Below are 13777 nucleotides of genomic sequence, written 5' to 3' on the forward strand. Positions count from 1 at the left end.
CAATAAGGTGTTGGTTCACGGTTTTTCTGGTCGGACCTCCGGTCCGGTCTGGTTTTAAAAACTATGCTTCTTCCCCTCTATTTCCAGGTTTGCCTTCGGATGTTGTTGAATGGCGAGCAACGACGTGATATAGCTCGTTAGGAATCCGCACGAAGCCTCGACGAGGACCGGTGGTTTGTGGCGAGTAACCTCATTTCCGGCATACCAAATTTACCACCCAGCCTCTGAACGTCAGAGAGTTTGTCCAGCGGGCGAAAAATCTAACCATGCACACCCAAACAACAACAAAGAGGATCGGCCCGCAACAAAGCTACTCCCTCCAATCCATATTAATTATCACTAATTTAGTAGAGGATCGGAGGGAGTACTAGCCTATTTGGATTGAAGAAATTTGAAAACATATAAATAGGGAAAAGTAGGAGTGGGATGTCATGTACGGTGAAATCCTACTAAACTGAAAATACAGGAATTATGCAACATGTGCGTTTGGATGATGCATAATGACAAACAGAAAATTTCAAGTATTGACGAGAGAGGGTAAAGAGAGGGTCAAAGAGCATTGGACTTCTAAAAAAAAGGTAAAATACGGTTTGAGCTTATGTTAAGAAGATTCATATGAAACGGGGGGCATAGGAAAGGATTCCATAGTAATTTTGTATCGCAATCCTATGATCCAAATGACTTTCATAGGAGAAAAATCCTTAAATTTCAAATCCTCCTAAATTCCTACAACCCAAAAGAAGCCCGTCATGGAAGAGACATTCCTGCCTTCCCCTGGTGGCCTCAAGTATGGTTTAAAGGCAGGCTCCCAGTGGGGGGGCGATCATGCCGACATACCTCACGCTGGACCTCAGGAAACGAAAGGCACAGATGCCCAATCCCTAAAAGATAAAAAAGGCACAGATGCCAAAGACCATAAAACACAACTTTACTTCTTAGATATATACAGATGGCTTCCACGAGGGAGAAAGGTATACATGATACAAGGAAACATACTAACCACCACCAACACCACCACTAGCGAAAAGGTTGCTGCTGCTAAAAGTAACAATTGCTGAATTGCATCAATTCGTACAGGTACCCAAACATCATCAATATATACATACGCCTATTTACTACTGTAGCAAGCAACGAAGGCAAGGTCTACGGCAATATGCATACTGCGGCTCACCGCCAGTTCTCGCATAAAACCAACTGGCGACAAAACGTCACGAAATGCCAGAATGCCTCTTCCAGGCATTCCTTGCTGACACAGGACCAAACCCACCACAGTCCACAGCAACGCACACAATGTCTTTTGTCCGTGAAGCAATCACGAGTAGCTCTCCTGAGTAGAGTGGATGATCATGGGCATTTGCCCCAAATGATCAAAGGAAGAAAGAGCGTAATTAAAGCAAAGTTAGCAACTTAGCATTCAGCAATCTGCATTGGCAAACGAGGCTGGATATTCTGAGCCACTCTGCGGAGTGACGGATTCATGTGATGAGTTCACACGGCTGAGCTTGGTGGCCTTTGGCGCCAATTGCTTGGCCTCCTCATATGTATAAATGTATATTCTTTTCGCCATGCTGCAAAACTCGCTGCAACAACATGAATTAGAGTAGAATTAGGACTTGGATATAGGAAAACTGCATCCATTCGCAAGCGATGATAAGGGTTCTTACTCCCAAGGATCATCCCCAACAAGCATCATATCATCCTCTTCATCCGCGTAAACAACCTGCCATTTCTTGAGCGTGGAACATAGCTCCCCCTGTATATCAAACATCTCCTCCAACTTGCGGTGAAGATCAACATACCCATATAGCTTTGTCAAGTCCACTGCTCTTCCAACTGCCATTCCTGTCATAATTACCTAGAGGAGGAATCATAATGAGGATCAGTACTTAATTACCCTGAACGCTACAAAAATTGAAAGTTGAGCATCTTCAAAATGTGACAACTATCACCTTTGTGCAGCTTCTAACTTGGCGACTTTGGGTCTCAAGAAGAGCACGCTCACTGCTTGCTGCTTGGGCACCAGAGTTGTTGATATTGGATGGCTGCGAGAGCTCGCCAGAGTCCACGTCCACAGATGCAGCCGTTTGGTCATAACCATCACCTGAGACAGTTAGCACGGGTTGTGTTTCTTCCACAGCAGATCTTATCTCAATTCCAAATAATCTGCAGCCACCAGCAGTTGGTTCAAGCTTTCTTTCAACAGTGACTTTGTTAGTACTTCCAGCATAAGAGTCTTCTCTTGATTCTCTTGCTGGCCAGTAGAACTGATTGAATGCAACGTTTGATGATGATGAGAAGCGTGAATTAGTAAATAACCCTCGAGCCTGTTGTGGCTCCGAAAATGAGAGGGTTTGGCTTGGTTCAGCTGGGGACTTCCATAGTCCTGATACAAATAGCACCAGCTTAGATATGTAAAACTCAAGGATAATGGACTAGAGTACATAAAAATATGATATTCATGACTGAGAGCTGAGCATTGCATCCATAAACCACATATATTAATCGTAACAGGTGCTAAGGAGTTCATATATCTTACCAAATTTTGGAGCAAGTTCTGGAACCACAGAAGATGAAGCTGGAAGTCGGGGACGCTTATTTCTCAGTGGAGGTTGAGGGGGTTGTGGATTAGCTGCATCCAGCGGCTCCAATTCCCATGGTGAAACTCTATCTGGACGAAGAATGGATGAAGGCTCATCCCATTGGACCTGGCAATAATTACAGGAAAGAATCAGATATGAAAAGCAAACATGGAAACATGATAATGCACCACTAAAAGCACTCCGGAGAAACTGTAGTTCTAGTTGAACCCTCAAAAATACAGAATCTTAGTACCTTCAGAGATTTCCAATCAGAATCTGCCCATGGAGATGTTGACATCGTTGGCGTGCTCCCAATACCAATTATTGTTCCACTGAACCTGTAACCAGAGAAATGTTTGTCATATCCACCTAGATGGTTGGAACAAAGCCAACATTTCTTGTCAAAAGCAATCCCAGGTTACCTTCTTTCAAGAGCTTCATCGCCTTCAAATTTCATCTTAAATCTCATTCCAACGGAAATGTTCTGCTTCTTCGCTTCAAGGTACTTGTTAACACTCACCACAAACTCAGATTGACTTGTTCTGGAAACAAAATCAGAGAGGCCCGGTAAGCCTTATACACTAGATTGTATGGATAAAAAAAATCACCAATTGTTAATACTCATTAAGGAAACCATGATGTCATCCCAGTTAAGCAAAAAGAAACATTAGTTGGGTGAATTCTCGGACGTAAATACATAACAGGTATAATAGACCAAATGAGCAAGAGTTATATCTCACACCTAAGCAGAATGTACAACATACATAAGGAATTCTCGCGAAAAAAAACATACATAAGGAATTGCCATAGCAATTAAGTAAAAACTGCGGAAAAAATCTTTATTATCTTGCATTACTGCTTGGTTGCCAGAAATAACCATTACAACGCAGCAACGGGGTATAACAAAGGCGAAAACTGGTTGAACCTTACCTGGGTTTATAGAAAACAGAAAAGAGGGTCCCAGTGGAGATTGCATGGGAGGCTGTCGCAAGGACTCCAAGATGCATGCTGTGGCTTGATATCACAGATGATGGCATGTTATTTACTTGTCTCATATGCCTCCTTACTCCAACCCGCAACTCACCATTTTCACCTCTGCAAATGATACAAATATTACTTATTACTATTCACCAGAATTAAACCAAGACAGGAAACAGGTGAAAATGCATAAAAACTGCCTCCGCGTGACAGGATTATAGTATTGTGTTGTGTACCTCAGAAAGATAAATGCATCACCAGCAACCAATCTTTTTGAGCTAACAAAGACACTCCAGCCAGTTGTAAGTAGATGTCGCCTAGGTTGTCCTGAAACACAAAACGCCAGCAGGCATGAGATAGAACCAGACAGAGGGAGAGAGAGAGTTCACACATAGTCATGAAGTAATGAATCAGTATATGCTGCATGTTTCTGCAGTGGTAAGAATTCAACATTCAATTGTGACATGAAGTGCTACACCGAAACAATTAAACAATAAGAACACAGCGACGGGAAGCTTAAAGGGGCTTCAAGCTGAATGCTCAAATTGTAAACTCACCCCGAAATATGTGACGAAAATGCCAGTCAGTTCCATGGAGATCTTTGGCTACCAGTTCTTGACATGGTGGATTCTGAGACATGTCCTGCGAAGCAACCCTACCATTCAATGAGCCAGAAATTGTGTAGACATCAACTGGAGTTAAAAATGCTTTCGATGCTAACCAGCGGAGGAAGACACTCCTCAGCATGTCTCCTAAGAACAGAGAAACCACCATGGGTACTCGTATCCGAAGCTGTCAGTGTCTTGCAAAAGGAATGTATGGTGCCTTTTTCGAGTTCTTGTGGCTCAGGACCCAAGCTTGTGAGCTCACCTTGCTAATTAAGGGGGTTCAAACGGGGAAATTAATGAATGTACATGTAAACAGGGACATTAAACTGAACTAACAAAGTACTGTGCACTGCAACATGAAAAGGGCATAAGATTGTACATTGGAAAGTAATATGAGCCATTTGCATGTTAGCAATGGTTAAAACAGGAAGACTCACATTAGCCTCTGGTTGCAGCATAATTTGAGCGTAAACTTCATCTGAATCAGCTTCCGTCTGCATTACAGAGTTCAGCCGGTTAGCAAAGAATAACATTTCTAGCTGCATAGCTAGACCAACCATTTCTCAGACACTCCAAGCAAAGAGGTTGCAGCAGGCAGGTAGAAAGACACTGACCCGGAGCTCTACATTGACCACGCTGCATAGGATTTTGGATGGTAGGTTGAACATCGGCAGGTACTGGTCAAGCTGCTGGTTTGTAGATGCCTCAAGCTATACAATAAATCATGATCAGTTTGAGAAAAATATTATATCTAGCAAGAAGAATTGATCAAATGAGACAGGCAGAAAAGATATATAAACCGGTGAGTACCTGTTCCATATGACCCTGGGGAAAGTAATAGACTCGTTCGCCTTGTCTGGGTACTGTGATCAGCGGACCGGCACAAGCATGCCATAGCTCCCGGAATAGTGCGTCGCTACATATTCCTACATGGAAGCAATTGATTTACAATATTAGGTGATCCGAGCTTCAGAACAGGAACAGCAGAGGCAGAGGATACATGGTACGACACTATCTGCTTTCTAAATATCCGATTGTCAAAATTTAATCATTTAGCATGAATTTTCCTACTCATAATTAGAAAAGTTGAAGCACAAAACTCTACCCAACTGAAGTGTCCGTTAGTCCTATTTATCATTAGCGCATCAATAAAATACTGCCATGTGCCAAATTTGCCACCATACGAATTCAACACAGATCAAGCATATTAACAAAAATAGAAAATACTAAGTCACAAGAATATCCATACTTTTTCAGTTGACTGGATCACGCTTCGGAAGAAAAAAAGAAAGGAAGTGAATCACAATTCACATCACTCCATAAAGTGAATCGCAATTCACATCACAGGCATCGGTACGAGAGAGCAACCCATCACTCCATAAGGTGCGGTACTAAGTACTAGAGAAAATTGCGCAAACATGGAGATTACTTTGAATAGAGGGCGATTTACTCGGATCAACAAGAGCGATTGCAACCAAAATACTGGAAACAAAATGGACAGGCTGGCATGGACTCAAGTTAGATGAAGTTTCGCTATTTTTTCTGCACAAGCAGTCAACTAGCCGAGTCCACTTAATCAACTACCGACTCAGTTTGGGCAACGCCTAATTTACCATGAGAGAGAAACCGGACCAACTTTTAACCAAAGCAGTTCCCCGAAAGGCAAAAATTGCACAGACGGAAGCTGCGACAAGAGAGGGCGGCAAATCGAACCTGGGGCACCGGCCGCGGAAGGATTCGCCATCGCCATCGCTGCAGCCACGTTTGCCGAGCCAAACGGCAAGAGAATTCTCCGTGAGCGACGAAACCGAGAGCTCCTCGCGATGTGCTAGCCTCAACGCTGCGGCCGGCTCCGCTCCATGGATCTGCCTCGACGGCCGGGCCTCCGGGAATCGAGGAATTCCCGCGAATTGGGCGACCGTGGACGGGGGATGAAGCCGGGGGGCGGCAGCGCGGTCGGATCCGGGTCACGTGGGGGGTCTGCTCTCGGGGAAGGGGATCGGGGCGGCGTGAGAGCCGGGGAGGAGGTGGCGTGTAGCGTGTGTGGTGAGGAGGAGGGAGGAGGAGGAGGGTGAGGTGTGTGCTGGCTTGGGATTTGGATGCTCGTGACTGAGTCGACTGGTCTGTTGGGCTGGGTTTTGACAGCGAGCGGCGGTCGCGGTCGCGGTCGAAGGAGGAGAGGGGAGAGGGGAGCTGCACGAGGCCGAGGAGGCAGAGTGGGCGGGGAGACAGGCGGATCGGATGGATCACGGGCGGATGGGCGTCGCGGTACGGGTGCGGGTGGGTTGGGTGGGTCGGCAGTGGGTCTGGGCGGATAGGATTTGCATTCGCATTTGGGTGCCCGTGCTTTGGTTCCACCGGAGCGAGTCTCCCCTGTTTTGCCCGTGTTTTCCTGTGTATGGTCTTGGATCCATCTTGATGGCGACGGATCGGTGGCTGGCGCTGCTGCTGCTGCTGCTGCTGCTGCTGCTTCGGTACAGGGTTGTTTGTTGGACTAGCCGGCTCGCACGGCTTTCCCGTTACGTTACGTACGGTACCCACACCACACGAGAAACACGCCCTGTTGGTTGGAGGAGGCATGGCGCGGATCCGAACCACAGTGGCAGCGGGTCCATAGGACCCACCCGCCATTCACGGTAACAGTGGAGATCTCTCGCGCGCGCGCACGCTGCTCCGCCCCGGCCGCGCGAATCTTTCGTGATGGGTGCAGCGTACTCCGCCGCGCCGTGTCGTCACGCTCGCTCGCTGCCGCCCGCACGGCCCAGGGATCCTCTGCTCCACGGACGCGAGCCCATCCCAGCTCCACGCCGACACTTCCTCTTCGGCCTGCAGCAGCTTTTTTTTTTGGCTCGCCTGGCCGGCCGGCGGTGCAACCACCGACGCGCCGACGTGAGATCTCCCTCCGGCGCGAGCCACGGCGTAGTAGAGTAGCTGCTGCCTAGGAGTATAGCCCAATAGCATGTCCCTCACCGACCCGGCATGCAACCGCACCCACCACGGAGCCAGTCATGTCGCGGCAACTAAAGCAGCAGAGAGAGGCCGAGGCGACCACCTTACGTACGCTTCCTTCTTTTCTGTACCTGTGCGTAGCCCCAAGCAAGCTGTCACAGCAACGGGCCGGGAGGGGCGCGCGTGCGTGCTTGCTGTACAGCCACAGCCAGCTATCCAGCCATGTGATGGATGGCGCATGTGACGCCAGCGGCTGCAAATTGCCAAGTCCAGCAACGCGGCTGGACCAGTGCAGTGCAGTGCTCGCTAGTCCATCCATCCGCGGGAGTAGCACATGCGTTGACACGTGGACACCGCCAGTGGAGAATTCAAGAGAAATGAATGAATGGTTTCATGTGATTTAATTCCATTTCACACTGGTACCGGTACTAGTGTAGTTGTCTGGTGTGCTGCCAAATTCAGTGCAGCACAGTGCCAGTTGGTGGTGTGGACTGCTGCAACCAGCAGCTTCCCTATGTTGGAAAATGAGGCGCGTTGTGTTGACCTAGTAATTTCCCCGTGGAATACGCTTTGCTCGTAGCTACCCTAGGTGGAAATATCAGGGGAGGAGTAGTAAAATCTTGCCATGCGTGATGTTTGCCGGCAGCGAAATGGACGAGAAGATGCATGTGTGGAAAAACAAGGGGCAAAGAGACGCCAGCAAGGGAGGAAGGAAGAGAGGACGACGGAGGCAAGGGTAGTGGGCGCGTCGCTGTCCGTCGAATCCCACGCACGGTCTGTCTCTCGGTGTTTTGTGTACGTCTCGTCCCGTCGATTCTCATTGATCCATCGGGGATTTGAATGAAAAAACCAAAAGCGAGAGCGACCTTTGGTTTGGTAGCTGCCCCCCTGCCGGACCATACATGGCAATGGCAATGGCATAGTTCCCGAAAACTCCGAATACATTCTTTTCTAAGAGTAGCTTGGTGAGTCCATTTGACCGTTCGCGGGGCTATTTAAGACAGCATGATGTGACTTATGACCCGATCGGGCACGTTGATCGCGTGAGCGGACAACCCGACGATGCCACGAATAAAATAGCCCATGTTTCCTCAGAAAACATCGATATGGATAATGATGATCTTGGTTTAGTCTTTAGTGCAACCTTTTGGAATTCATTCGCAAAAAGAAAATGAAAAAACACCTCTTGGAATTCCATAGGATCTTTTGTTCCTTGGAATTGGTGCCTGTTTGGTTCATAGGATTGAAATCCTCACTAATCTTTCCGTGTGATTCATTTGCGCCTCATTTGGAACCTCGAAGGAAAATAAATCATCCACCCCAAAACTCTCGGCAGAATTTTTTCATTTTTCCTGTGTTGTCAAACACTGTATAACCTGTGTTGTTGACATTCTCATCCACAACGCCGCCTCCGCGTTAGAATTCATGTTTGACCGCCCATGTTCCTTTCAAAAAGAGAATCAATGGGCTATGTATTCCCTTCCGATCATTGTCGGAAGTTCAAAGATTCATGTCCTCTTCGATTCGCAGAGATTCTCAAAAATGCAGTAATAGAAGAAAACAAAACATAATTAGAGTGTCATGTGCTCTTGAACACCATAAATTAAAGAACTACATATCCTCTTCATGTCTAAATACATAGTTCTCAAAAGACTCATTTGTTGGAGATAGCCTACTTAGTGAACATTGTCTATAATGCTTACAGAAAATATGATACAAATTGTGTGTGCATGACTTGTACTATGATTCTTGGACATGATAATCTCGTTTATCTTCGACCATTTTGAATGAAAATCTAGCAATAGGATTGGGTGGTGCATAAGTGCAACAGGCAATCTCTGTTTGTGACTATTCTGACATTTGAAGTATATATCAATCGATGCATAGGTCAAAGGTGTTCTCTCCTTCTCAAATTTAGAAAACAATAGAAGGGTTTGGCGTGCTTCGTTGCGTTGTTGTTGTTGTGTTTTTGTAAGTTTTTACCTTCTCTATTTCAAAATATAAGGTGCATTAGTCTTTTGAAAAGTCAAATCTCTTTAAGCTTGACCGAATTCGTAGCGAAACATATCAATATTCATAATATCAAATTGGTATCATTAGACTCATCATGAAATGCAATTTTATATTTTATTTATTTACTATTCTGGATGTCGTTTTCACTCTGAACTTGATCGAAAGTTAATGAAATCAGACTTTTCAAAAAGATAATACATCTTATATTTTGGAACTAAGGGAGAATGGTCTGACGAGTGGGGGAGATGGTGGGTGTGTTTTATTCATATTTATAACACGATGTTTTGGTTGGCTTTTTGTAGTGTGATTCTATGTTATCTGTTGATCAACCCGTACTTATGTGGGAATTTTTCTATGTCGATGACTGCATCTACTATATTGACGCTACAATATCACATGTTGATGTTTTTTTTTCTAGATGGTGAGAGGGTGCGTTGGATTGGGATGTTTTTATTGGCCGACTGTTGCCATATGATTTGAAAAAAAATCATTGATCTGATCAAAATCATGAACCAAATCCAAACTTAATTACCTCAATCAAATAGAAGAGCTCTAAAATTAGAGAGGGTGGTGAATTAAAAAAATTGATCAAAACTACTCACTTTACATCGATGTTTCAGTCGGAGAACGTGAATCCTGGTCAGAAGTCAAGTTAGGCGAGAGCTAAACTAAACCAGGCCAATGTACAACTAATTATATTATTTTAATTGGGCCTTCTCATGACTCGATGATCAAAGGCAGCACCGAGGATTAATTAACCATGTATGCCGCATTATTGCCCGACTAATCTATTCCTCCAGTGGACACGCTACCCCATCTGCGTGGTTGCTGGTGAGGAAGCTAGGGGAGCACGGCAGAGGAAAAGGGGGCAGAAAACGGACGGAGATTTGTTATTATTGTAGAGAGAGACCGAGCAAGCAACCCCTGTGCCTGCCGGCTCGACCATTGGCAGATTGTGCCGCAAGCGTCGTATCGTACCAATACCATGCTCCACTAATCAACAATGTTATGTTAGTTAATCCCTGCCGAGAACATAGACTATTCTAGTGCCGGCTATCTCCTGGCAGTGGCCAAGGGCCAAGATTCCATTTTATTCCTCCTTGATTCTGTGTTTATAGTGTAATCAAAAGCTCACGGATTAGTATAATCACAACTTGCGTATTAGCGGTAGCGGGTTTCAGACTTCCGTTAGGTTTGTGAGGGTCTGTTTATCTCTTTCCATGGAAGTTTCAGAAGCTGAGCGGAAGCTACGCTCTTCTAAGAAAGAAAGAAAAAAAGTATGTTTTTCGGCTCTCAGTTTTCAAAATTCTACATTTGGTTCCTTAAGAATTTTCCGGCGACATTTGGTCCCTTGAGTTTCGAAACGAGACAAAATTAGTCTAAAACCAGTTTTGGGTAGAAAACTGTCTATGTGGAAGTTGTTTTCTTGAGGGGCCAAATATGGCCTGACAAAATTAGTCCAAACCAGGTTTTAGACTAATATCAACCTGTGGTTGGATGATTAAAGAGAAAATGGTATCCCAGACCACCAGGATTCAAGTCTTGGTGCCCGCATTATTTCTGAATTTATTTCGGAAGACTTTGTAAATCTCAAGATTATATGCTGGCTCAGTCTCTTCAAGGTGCTCATAGGGGTAGGGTGTGCGTGTGTACGTTCATAGAAGTGAGCGTATGCGCGTATGTATGAGCGCTTGCGTCTGTACCGTGTTAATAAAACCAGGTTTTGAAACTTGAGGGGCTAAATATGAGCGGAATTTTTTTTAAGGGGCCGGATGTAGAGTTGAGGGACGAAAAACATTTTTTTTAAAAATGGATTCAAAATCCTTGTGTGCAAATATAGTGTGCCTTTTCTGGTCAACTTATTGCAAGTTATAGATCATTAAATCAGATCGTAATATCCACAACGCCGACAGAGGGAGGGCGTAAACTACAACATTGCACTTTAACATAAGGCTGCCACTGCCAGTATAAAAATCCAGACTTGCTATATGTATAATGAATCCAAAAATTATACCCCAGAACTAGTCATCAGAAGGCAGTGCGTATAAGACTAATTAGGTACTGGACTTCATTGTTTTCTCCTCCCTCTCCTTGTGGAGCATGACAAGGAGATCGAACTGCGCATCGTATCTTCAATGTTTTACTATTGTTTCCTGGACCCTTGTTGAATTAAGGGATCGAATAGTTGGCTGGATGCTCGGTGATATCTATGCAAATCAAGAAAGGGAAAAAGGTAACAACTCAGAGGATATAATATGGATAATGGTGCTTAGCCGTGCACTTCTGCGTGAACTGTCTGCCAGCACGGGTATTCTAGTTCTAGTCAATGTAGTGTGTAGGCATCGACAATAAAACTACTGGCAGGGCCAGTCGGACGTTTAAACAAAACAAGCGTAAGACACCATTAGTGCATAATAGTCTATCTCATGCGATTCGAAAACATTTTACTCAACGATTTTATCACCCGTCAGTCCTCATGAGTCAGTACAGATCTGGCACACAGAAGAACCCACCTGTTGCTGTTGGGAAGAACATTAATTATTTTTTTGCGGATCATGAGAATAGTAAAATTCAGAGAAGGATCTCATTCTATAATATGCATCCACATAACCTAAAATCAAGCGTAATACAAGCAAGTCCAAGCCAATAGTCATGATCAACAAGTCAACCAAAAACAAGTAAAATAATAAAAACACTATATCAAATGAAAGACTAAGGGCCAGTTCGGTTCACGTCCTCAACAATACGCTTGAGAAATTTCAATGGTCCAGTCTAGTTACGTTTTCTAGTTCTTCGGGTAGCCTACTTCCTGATGGCCTGGACGTCAACCAAATATGAGCTAGATAGCTCCCAAGGACGACCCAGGCCACACACCGAACGCTTAGGACGCGAACCAATCTGGCCCTAAATCGCAAAAAACGACCACAATCATGTCTCAAAGGAGACTTCAAAGTCATCACTCTCTGAACAAATAGGTTTATGATTGAGCTTGCACAACGATGCTTCGATCTAACTTTCACTGTGAACCTCCTTAATAGGACGGTTGCTCTATTGACTCCATATAAGTAAATAGAACTAGTAAAAAAAAAGTCTACACTCTGGTTGGGAAACATAGTAGAAAACAAAAAAAACCACGCCTATGCACACCCAAGATTTATATGAAGATGCATAACGGGTTGGGATAACGATCGTCACCGTCACCGAGTTGTAGCGGAAGAAGGAAGTGTCGGTGTAGATCATATGTGGAGTCCCTCAAACTGTCGATGAATGATCCCCCAAACCACCCTCGAATAGCCCCTCAAACCAAAGACCGAAAGCACGGCCTCTCTGTCGTGGGAGTAAGTATGACAGTAAGAACAGGGGGTACATATGAGGAGGCAAGGTCCTAGCTACAGTGAGGTTGTACACGGAAGTTTACAAGTTCAGGCCCTTCTCGGAGGAAGTAAAAGCCCTACGTCTCGGTGCCCTAGGGCTGTGTCGACTGGATATGCGTGAATGTTACAAGGGGTGCGAACCCTTGTGCCAGGGGAGGAGGGCGACTTATATAGAGTGCGCCAGGACCCTCTCTGACCTCCGTTACACAGGGTTCAATGTGAGTTAAGATGGGGCGTTACTGGTAACGCCTGCCATAAATGACCATTAAGACTACAGAGTGAACGCCTGGCCGTTGCCATCCTGGGATGACTTTAGATCTTCTATACTCCAAGTGGTTCTTCATACTGTCGAGTGACTATGTTGTGGTCGAGTGGAATTGGGGTATCCGAGTGGAACCTTCTGTCGAATGGATTGCACTTCAGTATGATTCCAGTCGGTATTCTCTGTTGGTCCTTGAGTGCCTTTGGTTGTAGGTCAGTGTCATTGGGTGGGGTGTCTAGGTCAGGCCTAGGACCCTACCCTAGGTACATGTCCTCGTCATTAGCCCTCGAATGGATTGAGGTCCAAGTGGAGAAAAGGTTGAAGTTGACTCCGACTCAGTTGAATGCTCCGGGGGCATCTCATTGAAGGCTGGAAAATGCATGGGAACTTTAAATCTTGCTTCACTTGGCTCGATCAATTCTGATAGCTTGAAGTTGTCGAGTGAATAAATGTAGTAATCCTCCGAGTGGATTAGGATGTGAAATCTTAGACGCGATTGACTGCTCCGCGCTTTCCGGATTTTACGGGATTCGAAATTTCAGAGAAGCGCACCGGAGGGGGCGTGGCATGATAAGCGGAATGAATTAGACCGGGACACCTCGATCTCTGTGCCGCCTTTTTCGCCACGTATCGCTCCTGTGCCTGTGATGCGATATGTTTTGATCGCTGGGGGCCACTGGTCAGCCACTCGAAGCCAGCCTCATATAAGGCGTTGAAGCCGATGCGTGGCACAGTGCTTTCAGTCGATCTCTATCCTCTCTTCTTCTTCGCCTCCATTCTCCTCGCTCCCCATGCCTCTCCTCGGCCCTCTCAAGCTCGACGCAATGGTGAAGGAGAAGACCGTGGCTCTGGAGCGCGCGAAGAAGGCGTCGGCGATGGCGAAGGGGAAGAAGACGGCACGGGGTTCGTCGTCACGCTCCGCTCTCCCGCCTGGCTGGATCCAGGGGGATTGGACTCGCTCGACGGTCTCGCAACAGGACTTGGAGAACCTCGCTCATGACGGACTGATTAAAC

The 13777-nt window shown here is 45.7% G+C and overlaps 1 protein-coding gene across 1 annotated transcript; it reads right to left on the minus strand.

Annotated features, from left to right (window-relative positions):
- Window positions 1-910: 910 nt before the first annotated feature.
- Window positions 911-6292, minus strand: LOC119364358 (auxin response factor 9-like). The gene is made up of 14 exons (XM_037629825.1): window positions 5879-6292; window positions 4976-5091; window positions 4780-4875; window positions 4603-4659; window positions 4279-4431; window positions 4115-4199; window positions 3794-3884; window positions 3510-3674; window positions 3002-3121; window positions 2833-2917; window positions 2537-2705; window positions 1950-2383; window positions 1665-1855; window positions 911-1580 (listed from the first exon to the last, which is right to left on the minus strand). The coding sequence occupies exons 1-14, from the start codon at window positions 5913-5915 to the stop codon at window positions 1415-1417; spliced, it is 1965 nt and encodes a 654-aa protein (XP_037485722.1). The 5' UTR covers window positions 5916-6292; the 3' UTR covers window positions 911-1414.
- Window positions 6293-13777: the final 7485 nt, after the last annotated feature.

The sequence above is a fragment of the Triticum dicoccoides genome, chromosome 2B, assembly GCF_002162155.2.
Source record: "Triticum dicoccoides isolate Atlit2015 ecotype Zavitan chromosome 2B, WEW_v2.0, whole genome shotgun sequence".
NCBI lineage: Eukaryota > Viridiplantae > Streptophyta > Magnoliopsida > Poales > Poaceae > Triticum > Triticum dicoccoides.

Excerpts from the sequence above, each read along its gene's own strand:
- LOC119364358 (XM_037629825.1), bottom strand. The coding sequence starts at position 5,915 with ATGGCGATGGCGAATCCTTCCGCGGCCGGTGCCCCAG. Across the intron at positions 3,122-3,509 it reads TCTGTTTTCTATAAACCCAG|AACAAGTCAATCTGAGTTTG; the intron begins GTAAGGTTCAAC and ends TTTTGTTTCCAG. Across the intron at positions 2,706-2,832 it reads CTGATTGGAAATCTCTGAAG|GTCCAATGGGATGAGCCTTC; the intron begins GTACTAAGATTC and ends AATTATTGCCAG.